This window comes from Orcinus orca, chromosome 6 (genome assembly GCF_937001465.1).
Source record: "Orcinus orca chromosome 6, mOrcOrc1.1, whole genome shotgun sequence".
NCBI lineage: Eukaryota > Metazoa > Chordata > Mammalia > Artiodactyla > Delphinidae > Orcinus > Orcinus orca.
The window spans coordinates 119,390,493-119,408,352 of NC_064564.1; the positions used below are offsets into that span (position 1 = coordinate 119,390,493).

Consider the following 17,860-nt stretch of genomic DNA (forward strand, 5'->3'; position numbering starts at 1 on the left):
CGGCTGGGGGAAGTCAGGAGACGGTTCCATTGAAAAATTCCTCAGCGGGTTTGTTAAAGGTGGTGACAGGAGGCCGGCCGGGTCTCTTGGGGAGGGGACTGCCGCCTGCCTAGACCTAGTGGGGCGCCTGCCCAGCCACCCGCCAACTGCAGCCAACACACAAAGGGCCAGATGGATGAGATGGATGGCCAGATGTAGGGGTGGAGGGTGCAGGCCACCGGGATGGGTTGCACAGGCCTCTTCCCAGGGGCCGGCCCTCTGGAGTCAGCCCCCAGACCCGCTGGGAGCCCCCAGCTCATTGGCCACCTGGGAGGCCATACGCCTACGTGCCTGGGCCGGATGAGGGGCTGGGAGCCGGTGGTGGAGAACGCTGTCGGGTTAAGGATGGCACAGAGGTGGGGGACCCGGCACGAGGGGCCCAAAGCCTGGGAAAGGCGTGCCATCTCTGTGGGAGGGCGACAATGACACTTACAGGAACGGGCACTGAGGAGCAATGGCCGCGGTTCCGGGCTGCCTCTGGGTTTTCCTGCAGCTCCACCCATCCCGGTGTGGACCCACCTGCTGCCCCTCCACCAGCTGCTCTCCAGGGCGTCCCCTCCAGCCTCAGCCGTCACCCCATCACCGTGTGCTCCAGAGACGCCCGGCTGAAAGCTGCCCAAAGCCAACGTCTAAGCGTGGATGCCAACCCTCCTCTGAATGGAACGATTCCACCCATTTGCTCCCGGAGAGAGACCCCTTGCGTCCCCTCAGTGCCCCCCGGACCTTCCCAAGCTTATAACCACGTGCACCCACCCCCAGGCCAGAGCCACCACCTGGCACAATGTACAATGTCAAGGACTCGTGCAGAGCACCCAGGAGCTTCCGAGAGCGGGGGGCCCTTGGCCGAAGTTGGAGAAAGTCCACAGGACCAAGCCAGCGGCCCCCGGGGGAGGAGGAGAGAGCTAGTGGTGGGGTGGGAGCCACGGAGATGGCTGTGGGTCCCCCAAACTGTGCTCAGAGCCCCATCAGAGACAGGGGGGATTATAGATGGGGGATGGGAGTAGCTTTGGTATGGGAACCTTCTAGAAAAGAAGAGGAAGTCTACACAGGGTTGGTCCACTCGGCCAGGGAGACGTCCCTGGAGAAGGAAGATGCTGATCCTTCCACAGTGGGTCCTGGGCCAACAGCTCTGGACTCTAGGGCGCGCAGGTAGGGACAGGCTGTCCCAGCGTGCTCCCATCAGCCCGGTGAGCTGCCCCCTCCTGCCCAGGCTGGACCTGGTCTGCTCTGCCAGGAGCTGACACCGCCAGGAGCCCAGTACAGACAGTAGGAGAGGCCTGAACGGCCAGTCAGACATCAGATAAGGCCTCCAGCAGACACATCTCAGAAGGGGCATTTGGTGGCCCAGGAAGCGGCCGTGGTGCGACACCCGAGAGAAGAAGCAGGTCACAAAGCCGTTGTGCACAGGTGCAACCCACCCAGAACACACACGCCACGGCGAACAGTCTGGAAGGAGAAATACCAACATGGTCTCTTGCTTAGAGGACCTCAGCGCCTTTGCAGGCAGGGTGAAGTGTGTTTTTCTGTTTTCCAAAGTTTGCACGATGAGCGTCTATTACTTTCATAAGCAGAACGTAAGCCATTCGCATTCGTCTATAAACACTGACTGTGGCCTCTGCCTTCCGGTGGCTGTGAGCAGGCAGCCCTGGACCTGGGAGATGGGACCGGAGAGCAGGGACCCCCAGGAGACCCCAGGAGGGCCCCAGCAGCCACCCACCAGCAGCCACCCACCGGTTTTCCAAATACCTGGGAGGGCCCCGGGCTCAGGGGTCCCCGCTGGTGACATCATCTGTCCAGGCTGCGGTGTATCCCACGCCCCCATATTTTAGCTCCCTGACAGCCTCCCCGCCAGCCAGCCTGCTCCTGCCTCGGGCTTCTGACGCCTGATGTCACCTGAAGGACTAGGAGAGAATTCCGCCCACCTAAGTTATGGAGCCGCCAAGGCCGCCCGTAAAATTTCCTGCCTCGTTAGCCGTCTCCGTCTCCTCGGGGCCAGCCAGCCTGTATCCAAATCCCACCCCCCACCGGGCTTCATTTTAACTAATAGGACACTTAGTTTAATGAGGAGAGTTTGCATAAGAGGAACTTGCTAATTAAATTTTAAACCTTGTCATTCTAAAGATTAGCCGGAGCTCTGAACAAAGCCTTGTCAGGGAGACAGGGAGCCGCCCCCCCACCCAAGGAAAGTCCAGTTTAAGGTCTTGAGTGCAAACTACTGAGTGGCTTCTGCCTGACCAGCCGAAAAGGAATCGTCCGGAAGGTGTAAGAGCCTCGTGGCCCCAGGATGAGCCGGGCTCCTGGGGCCATCGCTGGAGGGGATGGTGAGGAATGCTCCCCCCACACCCCACCTGGGATGCCAGGCGCCCGACGCAGGCTGGTGGCTGCCCCCTTCCGAGGGCCGAGCGCCCGCCTCTCTCTTCACCCACCTGCCATCACCTGGGGACCGGTCCCCACAGCTCAGAGCTGGTGGTGGCTGGCTGTCTGGCGGGCCTCCCCTGCCCCCCAGAGAGGCCAGGGCGAGTCCCTCCAGTGCAGAGGCTGCAGGGGCCGCCCCCAGCGCTGGGCCACCTGCCCTGCCGGCAGCCCGCATTGTTCCCCCAGCAAAGAAAGAAAACGGGGCGGGGGCGGGGGGCAGCATGTGAAGAGAGTGTGTCACCACATCACCATATCACCCGGGAACATCACAGGTCTCGACTTCTGACCTTTCTGGAAGTCAAACAAGGCTGGTGGTCAGGGCAGGCTAGCTTGGGTACAATGGCCAGGGGGCCAGGACACAGCCACTCCCCAAATGACCACCAGGCCCCAGGGGCTGGGGGCTGGAAATGCACTTTCCGCCTGTGCCAAGGGCCTCCCCCAACCAGTGGGGTCTCCCAAGCCCCCCTCCTCTCCAGACAAGCCCTTTCCAGGAAGGGGAGCGGGTCCTTCACATCCATTCCTGTCACTTGCTGAAAGCTCGTGACACCGGGCCGATGAACTTAGCTGGGGGGGGGGGTCCCTCTGCGGCCAGACTCCTGCCTTGCAGGTGGGGCCATGGACCCCACCACAGGTGCACCAGCCCTTGTCCCGGGGCAGCAGCGCTGAGGACCCTCTGTGCGCTCCACCCTGGAGGGGAGGGTCTCCCGGGAGGGGGGCTTCCAGGGACCACCCTGGGGAGGGGAAGCATTTGGAGGGGTGGGACGCTGATGCTGACTCCACGACCCAGCAGGGCGGGGGGCGAGGAGGGAGGGCTCTTACTGGTCCTGCTTGCTCTCCTTAATCACATGATTTCCTGTCTGCCGACAGGCTGTGAGCCAGGCCTGCCCGGGAGGGGTGAGTGGTGCCCCCTTTATAAAATTGAGGTGAGGGACTTCCCTTCCAATGCAGGGGGAAGACTTCGCCTTCCAATGCAGGGGGTGCAGTTCGATCCCTGGTCTGGGAGCTAAGATCCCACGTGCCACCCCGGCGGGGGGGGGGAACCAAACCATAAATCAGAAGCAATATTGTAACAAATTCAATAAAGACTTTAAAACAATTGAGGTGATATTCACATAACACAAAGTTAACCATTCTAAAGCCTACAGGCGCAGCCATCGCCCCAGACAGAAACCCCGGACCCATCAGAAGCCACTCCCCACCCCCGCCCACCCCACAGCCATGAGTCTACTTTCTGTTGCTGTGGGTCCACCTGTTCCGGACATTGAATAGAAACTGAATTACATACAACGTGTGGCCTTTTGTGTCTGGTTTCCTTCACCCAGCACGACATTTCCAAGTGTCCCCCGTGTTGTATCACGTCCATGCCCCACTCTGTGCTATGGATGGACCACATTTTAAAATTAATTTATGGGGCTTCCCTGGTGGCGCAGTGGTTGAGAGTCCGCCTGCCGATGCGGGGGACACGGGTTCATGCCCCAGTCCGGGAAGATCCCACATGCCGCAGAGCAGCTGGGCCCGTGAGCCATGGCCGCTGAGCCTGCGCGTCCGGAGCCTGCGCTCCGCAACGGGAGAGGCCACAACAGTGAGAGGCCCGCGTACCACCAAAAAAAAAAAAAATTAATTTATGTATTGATGGACATTTGGGCCATTTCCACCTTTTGGCTGCTGTGAACATCCTTGTACAGGTGTTTGTCTGAGTCCCTGTTCTCAGTTCCGTTGGGTTTGATCTAGGAGTGGAATGGCCAGGTCACTTGGTGATTCTGTGTTTACAGCTTTGGAACCAACAGACTGTTCTCAGTGGCTGCATTGTGAACATTCCCAGCAGCGGTGCCGCCGGGGCTGATTCCTGTTTCCCTGGGGCCGTGATCGGCTCCTCCCATGCTCAATGACCAGGATCATCCCCTTTGATGGTTGAGGAAACAGGGTTTGCAGAGGTGCTGAGTGTGGACCGCAAGCGTGCGGGGATGGACGTGGGCTTCCCTCCCGGGCCTCATGTTCCGGGATGCAGTCCACGTGGACGAGGACATCCTCCGGCCATTCCCCACCCTCCCCCTTCCTGCCCACCAGTGGGGCAGACACTGGCCGGAGCAGGGCAGATGGATGTAAGCCACCTCTGACCCTGTCTGGGTTCCCCACCCCTAGATTTGGAAATGCCCCATTCAGAAGCACGGGGCACACAAGGGCCCCAGAACCTCAGCACGGAAGGAAGCCGTGTTTCCCTCACAGCCACCAGACCTACAAATTAGGGAGAAAGTCCTGGGGCAACTTTGACCATGCCCCTGCCTCAGGGCAGGTCTGATCTAACCTGGCCGAGTGGGTATTTGACCTCTGTGACAACAGGCTAGAGGCCCCTCCCATGGTTCATGTGTCACTGCCCTCAAAGAGCATGGCTGGGGGGTTGTGAGTGTGAGCTGTGTAGAGAGTGGGTGAATGTGCTCACGGGTGAGCGTGCCTGCGTGTGAGAGTCGCTGGCGTGTGCATCTGTTCTGCACGTAGCTCTGTGTTCTGAGTCGTGAGTATGTGCAGGTCCGGCGGGTCTGGCGGGTTCTGCCTCCTCCAGGTCAATGGGATTTGCCCTCAGAACCTGAGGAAGGTGGCTTAGGTGCTGCCCCAAGGTTTGCCGAGCGTTTCACTCATGCTTGTTTCCGGCTTTGCCTTGGTAAGTCTCCCAGTAAGCCTGGAAAGGAGGTTGCACTTGCTGCCCTTTGCAGGCTCAGAGAGGTTGAGCGGCTCACCCACGGTCACACAGCTGCAGTGAGTAAGTAGCACGGATGGGAGGGTCCCTGAGTCCATTGACCCAAGCCTGCGCTCTACCAGGTCCATAACAACAGACGTGGGACTCAGTGGGGAGCCCAGGTCATCCCTACCCTGTGTCTCTCAGGCTCCCCGGACCTAGCCTCACCCCAGCTCTGCAGATGTCAGCTGGGTGGACCCCTGACAGGTCACATTCCACAACCTGGACGGGCTCTTGGGAACACATGGAACTGAGGGTCTGAGGGCTGTGTGAGTGTCTGGGGGCTTGTGACCACTTCTCCAGGGATGGCCTCCACACCCGCTGTGACACTCATACGCACTCCCCCACCCACACACACACGCTTCGCTGACTCTGGGGTCTGCAGAGTCTGTGCTTTTCTCCCAGGTTTGGCCTTGGACTCCATCCCTGTGATGCCCCGTGACGGCTTGCTTCTTAGGCTGGTATCTATTTTTGAACGCTGAGGGGGCTCCGCTGGTCAGGAGGGAATATTTTTATGGTGAAAAATGAGCCAAGTTGCATCAGCTCCGGGGGTGGCGGGGGAAGCCGTCACCGCAGGTCACCCAGGCAGACTGATGAAAATTCCGCTTATGAAGTCGCTGCTCCCCCATTAATTAGGGGGGAGGGGGCCCCTCCGTGCCACTGTGCACCTCGCCCACAGCCAAAAGCTTGTCAACACTTTCCACGAAGAATGAAAATGTAAATAACTTTCAGATTATTCAATGTCACCAAGGTATGGAAAAAGGTCGTCATGCTGGGTGTCATTTATCTCGTTGCGGATTTAAAGAGCTTTTTTCTATTAAATTTCTTAAAATTAATGTTTTATGTTGCTCAGAGTAATTTGAACAATTATGGGCTTAAAGAATTGATCATTACAGCCCCTGGGATTTAGCGCTCCAGACTGACTCCTTTGAAAACCCACTGATTTATCGTTTTGCTACTCAACCAGGCAAGCCCCCGGGGTTGGGGCCCCCAGCCCGCTCCTGCCCCAGTCGGGGGACCAGTCCCCAAGATAGTCCGCCCCCTCCTGCCAGCAGGTGGGGAGGAGGGAGTTAACGCAGGAAGGGGAGCGGCGCGTCCCCTGGTCTCAGGGAGAGAGGTGTGCCTCTGATTCCCTACGGTCCTTCATCCCCTGTGCAAATTTTATATTTAAAAGGAAAGAAGTCCTTTTATGTACTGGTCGAAATTATTATTATTCAGGTATTTACGTTTGATAATGTATACAAGCGTCGGGTTCAAAAATTAACGACAATGTATATGTCAAGATGAGTATTCTATGTTAAAATTTAATGTTCTAATTATTATGATAAAGAGATTACTGTTGAAGAAAAAGTTGACGAGCCCTAGCCCCCGTCCCCCCCTCCACGAAAAAAGCTCAAGTGGGTCCCGCGTGCCCGCCAGGGTGCCTCCCACCCCGAGCCTGCGGCGCCCCTCCCGCTCGCCGCAATTCGGGGGGGGTCCCGGGACGGCGCGGCGCCGCCCCTCCCCCAACGTCCCGCAGGCCGCCCCGCCCCGCCCCCGCCCCCGCCCGGGGCCCACCGGCTTCGCAGCGCCCTTTCCTGCTCTGTCCCCCGCGGGCGGCGCCCGGAGCCGGTTGGGCGGGGCAGTGGCCCGGCCCGGTGCGGCGCGCCCCTCGTGGCCAGGTCCCCTCCGAGGCCCCGAGACCCCAGGGCCGGTCCTCGGACTCGGAGCTGGGTGCCCCCCGCCCGGTTCTGCGGCGAGAGGGCGCGCCGGGAACCCGCATCCTGGGCTGTGACACCCACAAACGCCTAGACGCCCCGCCTGGTTAACAGACTCCATCGTGGGAAATAAGTTGTGGTTTCCAGGTGACCCCCGCAGACGGGGCCCGAAAGACGGGGCGTCCACCTTCCCCTGCGGAAAGCCCGCAGCCCGAGGTCCTCCCCACCAGAGGTCTGCCCCGCCCACCTCCTCCCTGCGGGTTCCAAGCCTCGAGTCCGGGCTTGGGCCCCCAGTCCGAGGTCACGTCTGCTGGCCGAGCGGGGCCCGGAGGTGGGAGCTCGAGTGTCTGCCCGGGTGGGGCGAGCGGAACGGGAGAACACGCGAGCTGGCGCTCAGCTCAGATGCGGAAACAGACCCGCGAGGTGTGCAAACGGGCACTGTAGCGGTGACCGCGGGTCTGACCCAGCTGAGCCCCCGCCCGGCTGCCCGCCCGCCAGCCCCCAGTCCCGACCGGGGCGCGTGGCGCGCGCGTCTCCTCAGGCGGACGCGGCCCCTGCGGCATCCGCTCTCCTCCCCGCGCCGGGGGGGCTGGGCCTGGGGCCCCGATGCCGCCCCGACGCGCCGCCAGCTGGAGCGAGCGCGGCCGGACCTGCAGACAGGCGGAGGGCCCCGAGGGGACAGCCGGCGCTTTATTAACCTGTCAGCGCCTGAAAGGTCCCGGGCGGCCTGGGGAGGTCTCCAGGCTGGAGGGGGGGCGCGATTTGAGGATTTATACCCCCCTCGGGGCTGCTGGAGGAGGCAGCGTCCGCCCCGCGGACGCCAGGGCCCCCTCCCTAAATCCTGAATCCGACCCGGGCTCAGCCGCTTTCCGCTCGGGGTATCCGTTGCCAGAAAGAGTCCAAAGTGGTTCCCCCCAGGGGCCCGCCCCACCTGCCGCTCGGCCACGCCCCTGGGAGTCCGAGACCTTTGCCTGGGACTCGTTGCACTTCCCGAGGGACACTTCTGCTCATCATGGGTCCCCCAGTGGCTAATGCAGCCACCCACCCCCACCTCTGCTCAGCCGGCTCTTCCCCGGGCGCTCCCCCCGACTGAAGGGAGATCAGGGCCTCTGCTCCCACCCCTGAATTTTCTCCCGAGGGCCTCCCCCGTTTCCTGACCCTGGCATGCCCCTGCCCCATTAGATACCCAGGGCCCAGGTGTGCCTGGGAGATGTCAGCAACATTCCTCCTGGTGGGCCACAGGCTCTGGGTCCTGGGCAGCAGCAGGTGCTGGTGAGGGAGCTGTCCCTGCCAGGGCCAGTGGGACTGGGGGTGACTTGACCAAAGCCCCTTGGGCTGCCTGGCCGAGGGGACATCTGGGGAGCTCCCCCTCCTCCCTTCCCACACAGGGGACCCTCAGCCTGTCCCCCATCCTCAGCTCCCCTCCCCCCCACTAGGGGCCTGTTCACCCACCCAACTCAGTGCCCTGTTGTCTAGTGAAGGACTCAAGAGCCAGGTCTCTGCCCTCGGGCAAGGTTGGGGGGGCCCCAAATTCACTAACTCTCCTTTTATGTCCCCCGTTGGAGGGGGCGGTCACCACTGTCTCCACAGGAGGAAAGCAGGGCGCAGAGGGGGCAGGTCACTTGCCCAGGGTCACACAGAAAGTGAGCAGATGGCTGGGACTGGAATCCAAGTTGGAGAGACCCCCGTGACCACGTTCCTTGAATCTCCTGACTGGTTGACTCCAGCAGTCCCCCTCCCCCTGCTGAAGCCAGCTCCCAGCTGCGAGCAGTTTTGCTTGGTCGCGTCACCTGGCCACCCCAGCACCAGCCTCTCCCAGGGAGAGAGCGGGAAGGCCCAGCCCCTCTACCCATGGCTGGGCCGTCTGTTCTCTCACATCTCCTTCCAGTGCTCAGAAGCCTGGCTGAGATCCAGGGACAAAGGGGCCCCAGTTCACACCAGGTACCATCCCTGGCAAGGAGCCAACAACTACTTCAACGGGGCTTCCAGCTTTCAAAGAGCAGTCCCCCACTCCCAATGACCCCCTCCGCCTGCACCCCCCAGCATCATGAAAGGTACGGGCTTTCCAACGACTCTTACTGACAAATTTATTGAAGTCTGGGAAAGAACCAATGGTCAGAGAATAAATAAAAGACAGGGGACGGTCACAAAACCAACAGGTAGCTTGGGATGCAGGCTTGAGGAATAACTTGGATTCACACCCAGCCAGCCTTTGTGTCCGTGGCAGGCGGCAGGCAGCAAAGCATCTGTCGAGGAGGGCAGCGCAGGCTCCGCGGAGCCCCTGCTCCAGCCTTCTCCAGCGGGGCGTCCAATCCTCCGGCAGTTGGAGCCCGTGGAGAGGGGGAACTGGGGGCTGTTTGGCAACGGAAATCGGGGGCCTGGGCTTAGCCTGGACGCTGAGGGCCTGGGGGCGGCTGTGACTGGTAGGGAGCTCCTTAGGGGCTTAAGGAGTCCATCTCCCCCCACCCCAGGGTAGTGGAGCCCAGAAGTACGGGAATATCTAGAGCCAGTTGCCCCAGGGGAGAGGGGTAAGGAGGTTCCTGGGGAAGGTAGGGGTTGGTGGCTGGGAGGCCCCCAGAGGGACCAGGAAGGGCACAGGTGTGGCCTCCTGCCTGGCCAGACAGGCCAATCTCTGACCTAAAGGTGGGGGGGGGGCAGGGGGCTATAGAACTCAGACATACGGAGCCTGGGAAATGAAAGCACAATTAAAATGTTTTTTTTTTTTTAATTTTAGAAATTAAAGCATCTTCCGGCCTGAGGGCTGTGCTGGTCGGGGCAGAGGCCCCAGAGCGGAGTGAAGGCCTGGCCTTGGGGGCGTGTGTGTGTGTGTGTGTGTGTGTGTGTGTGTGTGTGTGTGTGTGTGTGTGTGTGTGTGTGTGTGTGTGTGTGTCAGCTCCTGTTTGGAAACTGCAGCGAGCACTCGGTTAATCGGTCGATGAAGGGAGAAATCTGCCTACAAAACAAGGCTTGCTGAGTGGCCACCAGGTGCGCTGGCCCCTGTCCCAGGAGGAGCTTCTCAGACGGGAGGCTGGAGAGTCCCTCTGCCTAGGGGAGGGGGCTGCCGGGGGGGCCCTCCCTAAGTCCTCATCCTGTCCCCCGCCGGTGGCACTGCGTCCTGCAGGGGTCCAGGGCTTTGGGGACAGGAGAGCTCAGCTCAGACCACCCCCAGCCAGGGGCCGTGCTGCTGCCCAGACCCCTCGTGTCCGGTGCTCGGTGGGGCCGAGGGTCTCAGTCAGAACTGAGCGTGGTCCACCTCGTCCAGCCAGGAGGCGGGGCTGGCAGGGAAGTCGGGGTAGCCCCCGCTGCTCCCCGTGGAGAGGTCAGAGCTGGGTCCGTTCCCTGCCAGCACCCTCATGGGTGGGGGCCCCCCTGGGGCTCCCGAGGGCAGGAGCCCCAAGCCGGCATCCGGGTACACCAAGCTGGAGAGGAGGGGCTGGGGGCCAGGGAGGCTCTGCAGGGCAGCAGGGGATGGGGGGACGCCGTAGGGGCTGCCGGGGCGCAGCTCTCGGTACTGCTCCGGGCCGGCCAGGCCTCCATGCTCCAGCGGGAAGCTGCCTGGGGCCCCCGAGGGCCGGCCCAAGGCTGGGGCAGGCTCTCCCAGGCTGCCGTAGAGGCCGTTGGCAGGGCCCATTTCGACCATGGCTGGCTCATCTGCAGCGGAAACAGAGGGCACTGCTCGGTGCCCACCGTCCGCCACCTCTGGCCCCGCTCAGTGCCCCCTGCAGGGGTGACCTGCCCCACGTCACACGACAGCTCAGCCCAAGTCTCTCACCCCTTCCACCCCTGAGCTTGTTCAGCTCAATCCCACCTGATGCCTAAGGAATGGTGGGCTCCCCTGGTGGGATCAGGGCCAGGAATAGTCCAGTCAGCGCCCGGGGCTCCAGTACGATCCCAAGGTTGCCCAATTATGCAGACAAGTTAAGTCCCAGAGAGGCTAGGTGAGCAGCTTAAGGTCACAAATGCTGGCAGAGTCTCTTGCACAAACTCTCTGAGGATGGACATTAAGGGGGGGGGGGTCTTCCTGCTTTGGGAGGAGATAATCGGGTTCCGGAGAGGACCCTCCCCCAACTCCAAGCAGCTCGGACTTTTCATCACCCCCAAATTGTGCTGCCACCTTCCTAAAAATCATTGCAAGTGCCGCGGGGCAAAGACACCGTCCACACCCTCCCACCAGGACAAAGCCTGCAGAGAGACAGGCCCTCGGGTCACAGGGGTTCTGTCCCCCTCCAGAGGAACAGCAGTGGTCCTCAGTGGCCAAACCACAGGGCTTGGGGATGGGGGACCAGGGTCTATAAACGAGTGCTTTATAGGTGACGCTAAAGAGGCCAGGACCCAGGACGTTCAAATTTCCAGGCTCCCTACGGTCAATCAACCCAATGCTCTTCCCCATTCGGGGCTGCCGCTCTGGGTGCCGCGGGTGAGGTGGCCGCCCGCGCCCACCATACCGGTGAAGGAGACCTCGGCGTCGCTGTCCTGCCCCTCTTCCTGGACGCTGTCCTTGTCCGACTTCGAGCCGCCGCGGGCGCGCTTCATGTTACGGAAATACTGGCCCCAGCGCTGCCTGCCCGCGTCCTTCTTGAGCCTCTTTTCCTTGGCCCGGCGGTTCTGGAACCACACCTGGGGGCGGGGGCGGGTGAGTGGTCGGCGCCCTGGGACCCGGGGCGGCCCTTGTCGGCCAGCGGCTCGCAGGGCGGGCGGGGGGTGCCGGGCGCTGACCTGCACGACGCGCATGTCCAGGCCGGTCTCAGAGGAGAGCTGCTCGCGCACATGGCGCGCGGGCTTCGGAGAGGTGTTGTAGGCGCTCTTCAGCGTCTCCAGCTGCTTGGCCGTGATGGTCGTGCGCGGCCGTTTGGCCGTGGCCTCGGCCTCTGCACCGCGGGGAGCCGTGAGCCTGGGCCTGCTCCTGCAGCTGCCCATTGGTCCCACCCCCCTCCAGGCGCGCGGACGTCGGGGCCACTGAGGCCGCCGCCGCCGCTGCGACAGCCCGTCTCGGCCGCGGAGGCCAGCGGGTTTCGCGGGACGCGGGCGCCGTGGAGCGATGGAGAAAACGCGGCGGGGGGCGTCCGGGCCCTGCGAGGGGCGGCCCTGCGGCGGCCTTCTTTAGGGACCCCGCGGCCCTGGATCGGGGCGCAGGCGCCTCCAGCCTCGGCCCCTCGCTGACAAGTGCCCCCCCCCCCCCGGGTTCCTCTTTGTTCCAAGGGTGCGGGTAGGGCCGGATCTTCACGGTCAAGGATTTAGGAAGATAATTCAGACGCGGAAAGTTAATCCACACAATTCAGACCAACAGCCCTGCGCTCCCAAGGGCGGCGGCCACTAAGACCCCAAACCCCGGCTTCCCCGGAGCGGGTCTGATACTTGTTCCCGCCAACTCCAGCTCCGGGGCCTGGGGGTGGGAAGGCGCTTAACTTCTCGCCCCATGGTGAGTGCTTCGCAAAGGACCCTGGAGGAGAAGGATCCCTCCGCGCCCGATCCGGACTGGCCTTAGCCCCATTCTGCAGGCGAGGAAAGGGGAGGGTGGGCCCTGCCCAGGCCAATCCCGGGGACCATCGCCCCCCCCCCCCCACTGACCTCGCTGCTTGGCGGTCTCGTAGTCTGCCTTGCACACGAGCCGGCTGTCCTCCATGAGGTAGAACTCGTCTCCCGTGGCCAGCTGCCGCTTGCACACGACGCAGGCGAAGCAGTGCAGGTGGTACACGAAGTCCTGGGCGCGGCGCACCACCTGCGTGGGCGGGATGCCCAGCTGGCACGCGGCGCACTTGGTCCCGAAGCGCCTGCGGGACGCACAGGGCGCGGCTCAGCGCGGCGGGCGGATAGGAGAGCAGCTAACGCGGCGCCTCCGCGCAGGGCGCTTTCTGGAGGGAGGCTCCCCCCGGGCCCTGCCCCTGGTCGCCTGCCTGGCAGCTCCAGCAGAGCCGCACAGACTACCGAGAAGGGGATCCGGAGGCCCCGGGGCGCATGGCGGTCCTCTGTGCTGGAAGGGGAATGTGAATCCTGGTAGGCGCCCCATCCCCAGCATTAAGGACAAAAACAAGATCAAGATGAAGAGGGAGTCAGTCCAATAGAGCGCTACAAACTTGGGGTTACCTTCTTAACGACTGCTTCAATGATTCACAAAATTAATTACTTTAAAAAATTGCTAATGTGCTAGCCCAGCTGCCATCGGAGAGGCCCCAGAGTGCCCTGCCTGGGGAAAAGGAGGGGTTTGGGGATGGGGGCTTTCGGGGCTCCAGACTTGGTTATTGTGGGGGCCCGGGGAGTCCCTCAGGGTGGCCCGCTCTCGGCCTCCTTTCCACTGGGCAGCCTGCAGCCAGCCCTTCCCTCCCAGGCGGCAGCCGGGCTCACTTGAAGAAGTCGTCCTTGCAGTAGACACTCTCTCCGCGGCTGAAGCAACGCTCGGCCAGCGGCATGTGGCAGTCGCTGCACTTGAGGCACCTGCTGTGCCAGTGGCGGTCCAGAGCCTTGAGGATGAAGCGGTCCAGGATGTGCTGGTCGCAGCCAGCACACAGTGGGATCTCTGCAGGCAGAGGAGCCACCAGTGCTCATGGGCACCACACAGAGAGGGAGAGGCCTCACCTTCCCCCACCCCCAGCTCCCGGGACCGGGGCTGCCAGGAGACCCCCTTCCCCGCACACCCTCTTCCCCGGCCAGCGTGAGCGGCTGCCTAGCTCCCCAAGTTCAGGGAGTGCATGACTCTGAAGTCCACAGCCCGGCGCACAGTTGAAATTCACGACAACTGAAACTAGGTTTAGAAACCTGCCCATGAGCAGGAAGGTGCCCAGGCCATCCCATTAGGCCAGATACCTTCAACTGCAAAATGTTTCCAGTTCATGAAGGACGCACGTTGAGCTCAAATGAAACCCCCGCCCCAGGGGCTCTCTTAGAGGCTGGGCTGGAAAACGGGTCCTTACCATCACTGGAGGCCAGGCACGTGTGGGTCGTGGGGCATCTGCCACCCAGCTGCCCTCATCACTTGCACAGTTAAGCATCATGGCGGCTAGGGGGTCCTTGCAGGGGTGGCTGCCTGGCCCCGGGGCCCTGTCTGCAGGCCACCAGAGTAAACACTGCTGCCCTCCCTGTCTCTGGGCGGCTGTGAGGGGACTTGTGAGTGGACTGGACACACGGACCCTCTGTCCTCATGCTCAGACATGGACGCCTGAGCTCACAGTAGGCAGTTTGCCCTCCCACAGAGACACTTGGCTTCTGCTCCCCTGGGCCTGCAGGCCTCCAGGGGAACCAGGCTGGGGAAACGCAGGGAGCCACAGGGCCACGAGGGGCTTTGCAGGGTGCTCAGGGGGTGAGGACTCCCTGTTACATTAGAAAAGGTCTCTGGAGGGAAGAGAGCCACGAGCAGGAACTGGAACATACAAAAATATAGCACCACCGCACCACTCTCACCTCACTGACGGCGGACTCCTCCGGCCCCAGGCTGGCCTGGCAGCGGCGAGAGGGCCGGAGAGGGACCTCCCTCAGCCCCAGGAAACCACGAAGGACGGGGTCCCGCGTCGGGCAAAACCGCAGCCCTGGGTGTGGAGCCTGGGGATCTGCCGCCTGCCCTGACCCCCCAACCCCGGGCGGCGGTGGCAGGGCGGCCAGGACACCCGGCACAGAGCTGGTGGCTGGACAGGCTCGCACAGCGCGGATTCAGCACCGCGGCCCGGACAGCGCCCCGGCCGTGTTACCCGCGGAGCCCGCGTCGGGCAAAAGCCGCTCCCGCCGCGCCCCTCGCACTCTCGCGAAGCCCTGGCGACCCGGGCCTTACGTTGCATGGCGACTCCGGACTTGGCGGGGTCTCCTACCGTCCGCGCTGGCGAGGCCCAGCAGAGCCTTGCGCCCGCCCGCCGATCCCCGCCGGCTCTCCTGAGCCGTTTCGCCCAGAGCCCGCACCCCTCCCTTCCTCTCTCTCCGCCCTCCCGCCCCTTCCTCCCAGCCCCTGTGGCCACCCCTCCCAGGAACCTTCGGAAAATAAATAAATAAGTAAGTAGGAGGCGGATGAGACCCCGCAGCCTGGATGCAACCCCTTTCCCACCTGCTCCATCCCTGCTGCTCCCCGCCCCTCCAGGGCCACCTCCATCTCCATCCTGCGGGTCCCGCCTGCTTGGAAGCCCGCGGAGAACCATCCCAGTTCACAGGAAGCCAAGGCGCTGGGGGCGAGACTGGTGCCACCGGGAAGTTGGGGGCCTTCCTGTAGGAGGACCAGCCCCGAGTGGGCCAACAGAGCAGGTGCGTGTGAGTGCAGACCCCTAGACCCCAGCTAGGGGTGTCCTACGGCCGGGGTCCAGCTCCACGCGGGCCCTTGCATTTGAGTCTCTTCCCCTGGAAAGTGTGTAGGGTCTGGGTGCAGGCAGCCTTGCTGCAGATCCTCCTACGCCGTCGTCACTGGGTCTCACGTTTGTTCTCTGTGCGATCTCCCGATTAGGGCGAGTATTTCCTGAACCGGTCCTGGGACCCGGAGGCCCGCCTCCCTCTCCAGCCTGGGCACCACGACCAAACACCCGACAACACAGCTCCAGGGGCCCAAAGGCAGCCTCGCTGCTGGGTCGTGCTGTGCTGGGGACCTAGCACCTACTCCTGCCGGCGTTCCCCGGCTCCCGCCGCCTCCGTGGCCAGGCCGGGAAGGGAGCGAGGACCTCTGGGTCTCCACGGGGTCCGCCCTCCCGGGTGCAGCCGCTCGGCCCGGGCACCCACCTCGGCGCAGGTCTTCCCTCCGCGCCAGCAGCGCCAGCAGCAGGTCGCCGCCCGCCGACTCCCGGCCCGGGACCAGCTCCCCGCGCGCCTCCATGGGTTCCCGCCGCCCGGCGCCGCGGCTCTCCGGCCCTGAACTTTCCAGGGGCCCGGCGAGACCACGGCCTCAAAGGCCCCGGGCCGGCGTCTGAACGACTCCCGGCGCTGCTGGGCGCTGCGCCCGCGGGCCGCCCAGGGGCCTGGAGGCTCGGGCCGCGGGGAGGCGGAGCGGTGGGGGGCGGGGCCGCGGCGCGGGGCGGGGCCGGGGTCGCCGAGACGCGCCGGTGGCGGCCGCGGACTCCGCGCGCCTTTGCGCGGAGAACTGCTGTGCCCAGACGCCACCCCGAGTGCCCGGCCCGAGGGTGGGGACGCTCAGGGGAGGAGCCGGGCCGGAGCTGCCCGAGCCCGGCAGCTTCCTGCCCCGGCGCCGGCTCAGGGCTGAGGCCTGGGGCTCGGGCGTGAAAGCCCGCGGGCAGGCTGGGGGTCAGGGAGGGAGCCGGGTCCTACCGCCGCTGAGGCTCGGACGTGAGAGGCTACGTACGAGCTGGGAGGCTTGGTCACAATGTCTGGTCGCGTGAGCGCGACCCAACACCCAGGGAGGGTGAGTGTGGCGTCCAAAGGGCTCACAGCGAAGCCACCAGGAGCTGGACCCAACCTTCCCGCTCTGAGCAGCTTCTGGGCCCCACCCTTGGAACTGCAGCCCACAGTGGGCGCAGGGAAGCAGGGTGGGTCTCCGGAGGGAAACCCGGTGTCCTCGGCTCAGACTCCAGGATGAAGCCAAGACTCCAGGTCAGGAGGGATGGAGCTGGGAAAGCCGGGATCCACTCTCACGTCCCTCCACCCGCCAGCACCCCTGCCAGCACAGGAGAAAGCCTCCATGCCCGATTTTCCCACACCCTGCCCCCAGTCCAAACAGGTGAGCTTGCGGGAACGCACCATCCTTGCAGGTAGAGACGCACCTACCCCAGAGAGCATCCAGCACCTGGCCACAGGCCAGGCCACCCCCTGCAGTCACCCACAGTCAGCACACAGCAGGGTGGGCCCCTGGCAGCGCAGGGCATGGCGAGGGCAGGGACCCCAGGAAGCCCTGGGGGACTAGAGGTGGACGCCACCCTCCAAGAAGCTCCACCTGGGAGTCCCGCAGTAATGCCCCATCTCACCCTGCCTCCGCCTGGCCTCCAGTGGCCCGGTCTGCACACTTTAATTTGGAGGCCGGCCTGGAAGGACCTGGGCAGGAAAAGCACAGCTCCTCTTAGCTCTGAGCAGACCCCATGTCTCCGTCTGAGCAAAGCCCCATGCCGCCAGCGCCTGCCCCTTCACTCTGTGCTGCATTTGCTCCCCGGGACAGAGAAGGAGCGTGCAATCTGGGGAGCTGAGCGGGTGCTGGGTGCGCTGGGGTGTCGGCCGTTGAGTGTCAGCTGCTGCAGAGGCCTGCCTGAGAGGAGCCATGTGTGGTCCGACTGGGGAAGGGGCGGGCGGGCCCATGCGCTCGGCATCTGGCCGGCTGGCCAACAATGCCTCCATTATTTCCCAACGTCCTTGCGATCGAATGGCCCTTGGGGAGGCGGTTTAGGCAGTGGGCCGACCTCGGGGTCTCGGTGCCGCGCGGTTGGGCCGGCTGGCGAGGCCCGGGCTGGGCTGTGTGTGGGAGCTGAGACGCGTGGGGTCTCTGGATCTACTCGGCGGCCCCTTCTCTGCCCATCCCCTCCCCACTAGAAATGCCTATGAGGTCCCTTCTGTTCTTGGGGCTCTCCGCAAAAAGCCACGGACACTAGAGCGCAGGTCCAGTCTTCCCGAACCATCACAGGGAGCTCCAGGCCCTCTGCCCACTCAGGGCTCTGCCAGCCTCCCGTCCCCTCACCCCGGTTCCCGTCTCATGTCCTGCCAGAGGTCTCCCCAGACTCTTTCCCTCCCTGCCCTTGGTGTGCTGCACCCATTCCTTCCTGCCGTCCCTCTGTTTGCCTCTGCCGACCCTGCTGTTTTTCCCCTCCGGGTCTTCCTGCCCAGGTTGGAGGCTGCGGGCAGGCGGGGCTCTTACCCCTAGTCCCGCTGAAGGTGCAGAGAGCGGCGGCTGCGGGGGGCCCGGGCCGATCTCGGTCGCCCTCGAGATCCGTTTCCAGCAGCATCGCGGCCGCGGGGCCAGGCCGGGCCCAAGTGGTGCGGGTCAGCGCTCCTTCCTCCTCCTCTGCGACCCCCGCCCCCGCCGGGAGGGTTTGGCCCTCCCCGCGTCCCTGTGCGCGCAGAGCGGCCAGAC

At 63.7% G+C, this 17,860-nt stretch overlaps 1 protein-coding gene across 4 annotated transcripts; it reads right to left on the reverse strand.

Annotated features, from left to right (window-relative positions):
• Positions 1-8,969: 8,969 nt before the first annotated feature.
• LHX3 (LIM homeobox 3) lies at positions 8,970-17,845 on the reverse strand. 4 transcript variants are annotated; one of them, XM_049711276.1, is made up of 6 exons: positions 15,571-15,804; positions 13,228-13,399; positions 12,454-12,656; positions 11,602-11,753; positions 11,331-11,502; positions 8,970-9,238 (listed from the first exon to the last, which is right to left on the reverse strand). In XM_049711276.1, exons 1-6 carry the CDS (start codon positions 15,662-15,664, stop codon positions 9,081-9,083), a joined length of 951 nt encoding a protein of 316 aa, XP_049567233.1. In that variant the 5' UTR covers positions 15,665-15,804; the 3' UTR covers positions 8,970-9,080. The 4 variants fall into 4 exon arrangements, with proteins under 4 accessions (XP_049567233.1, XP_004285034.1, XP_004285033.1 ...); XM_004284986.4 differs by lacking the exons at positions 8,970-9,238; positions 15,571-15,804 and adding exons at positions 9,249-10,536; positions 17,645-17,845; XM_004284985.4 differs by lacking the exon at positions 8,970-9,238 and adding an exon at positions 9,249-10,536 and having other exon boundaries at positions 15,571-15,816.
• Between the last annotated feature and the right edge of the window lie 15 nt (positions 17,846-17,860).

Bases quoted from the DNA above. Each gene is read 5' to 3' on its own strand.
- LHX3 (XM_004284985.4), bottom strand. From the start codon at position 15,664: ATGGAGGCGCGCGGGGAGCTGGTCCCGGGCCGGGAGTCGGCGGGCGGC. The intron at 12,657-13,227 runs GTGAGCCCGGCT...TGCGTCCCGCAG, and splicing joins TGCAAGGACGACTTCTTCAA to GCGCTTCGGGACCAAGTGCG. The intron at 11,754-12,453 runs GTCAGTGGGGGG...CCCGCGGTGCAG, and splicing joins CGAGACCGCCAAGCAGCGAG to AGGCCGAGGCCACGGCCAAA.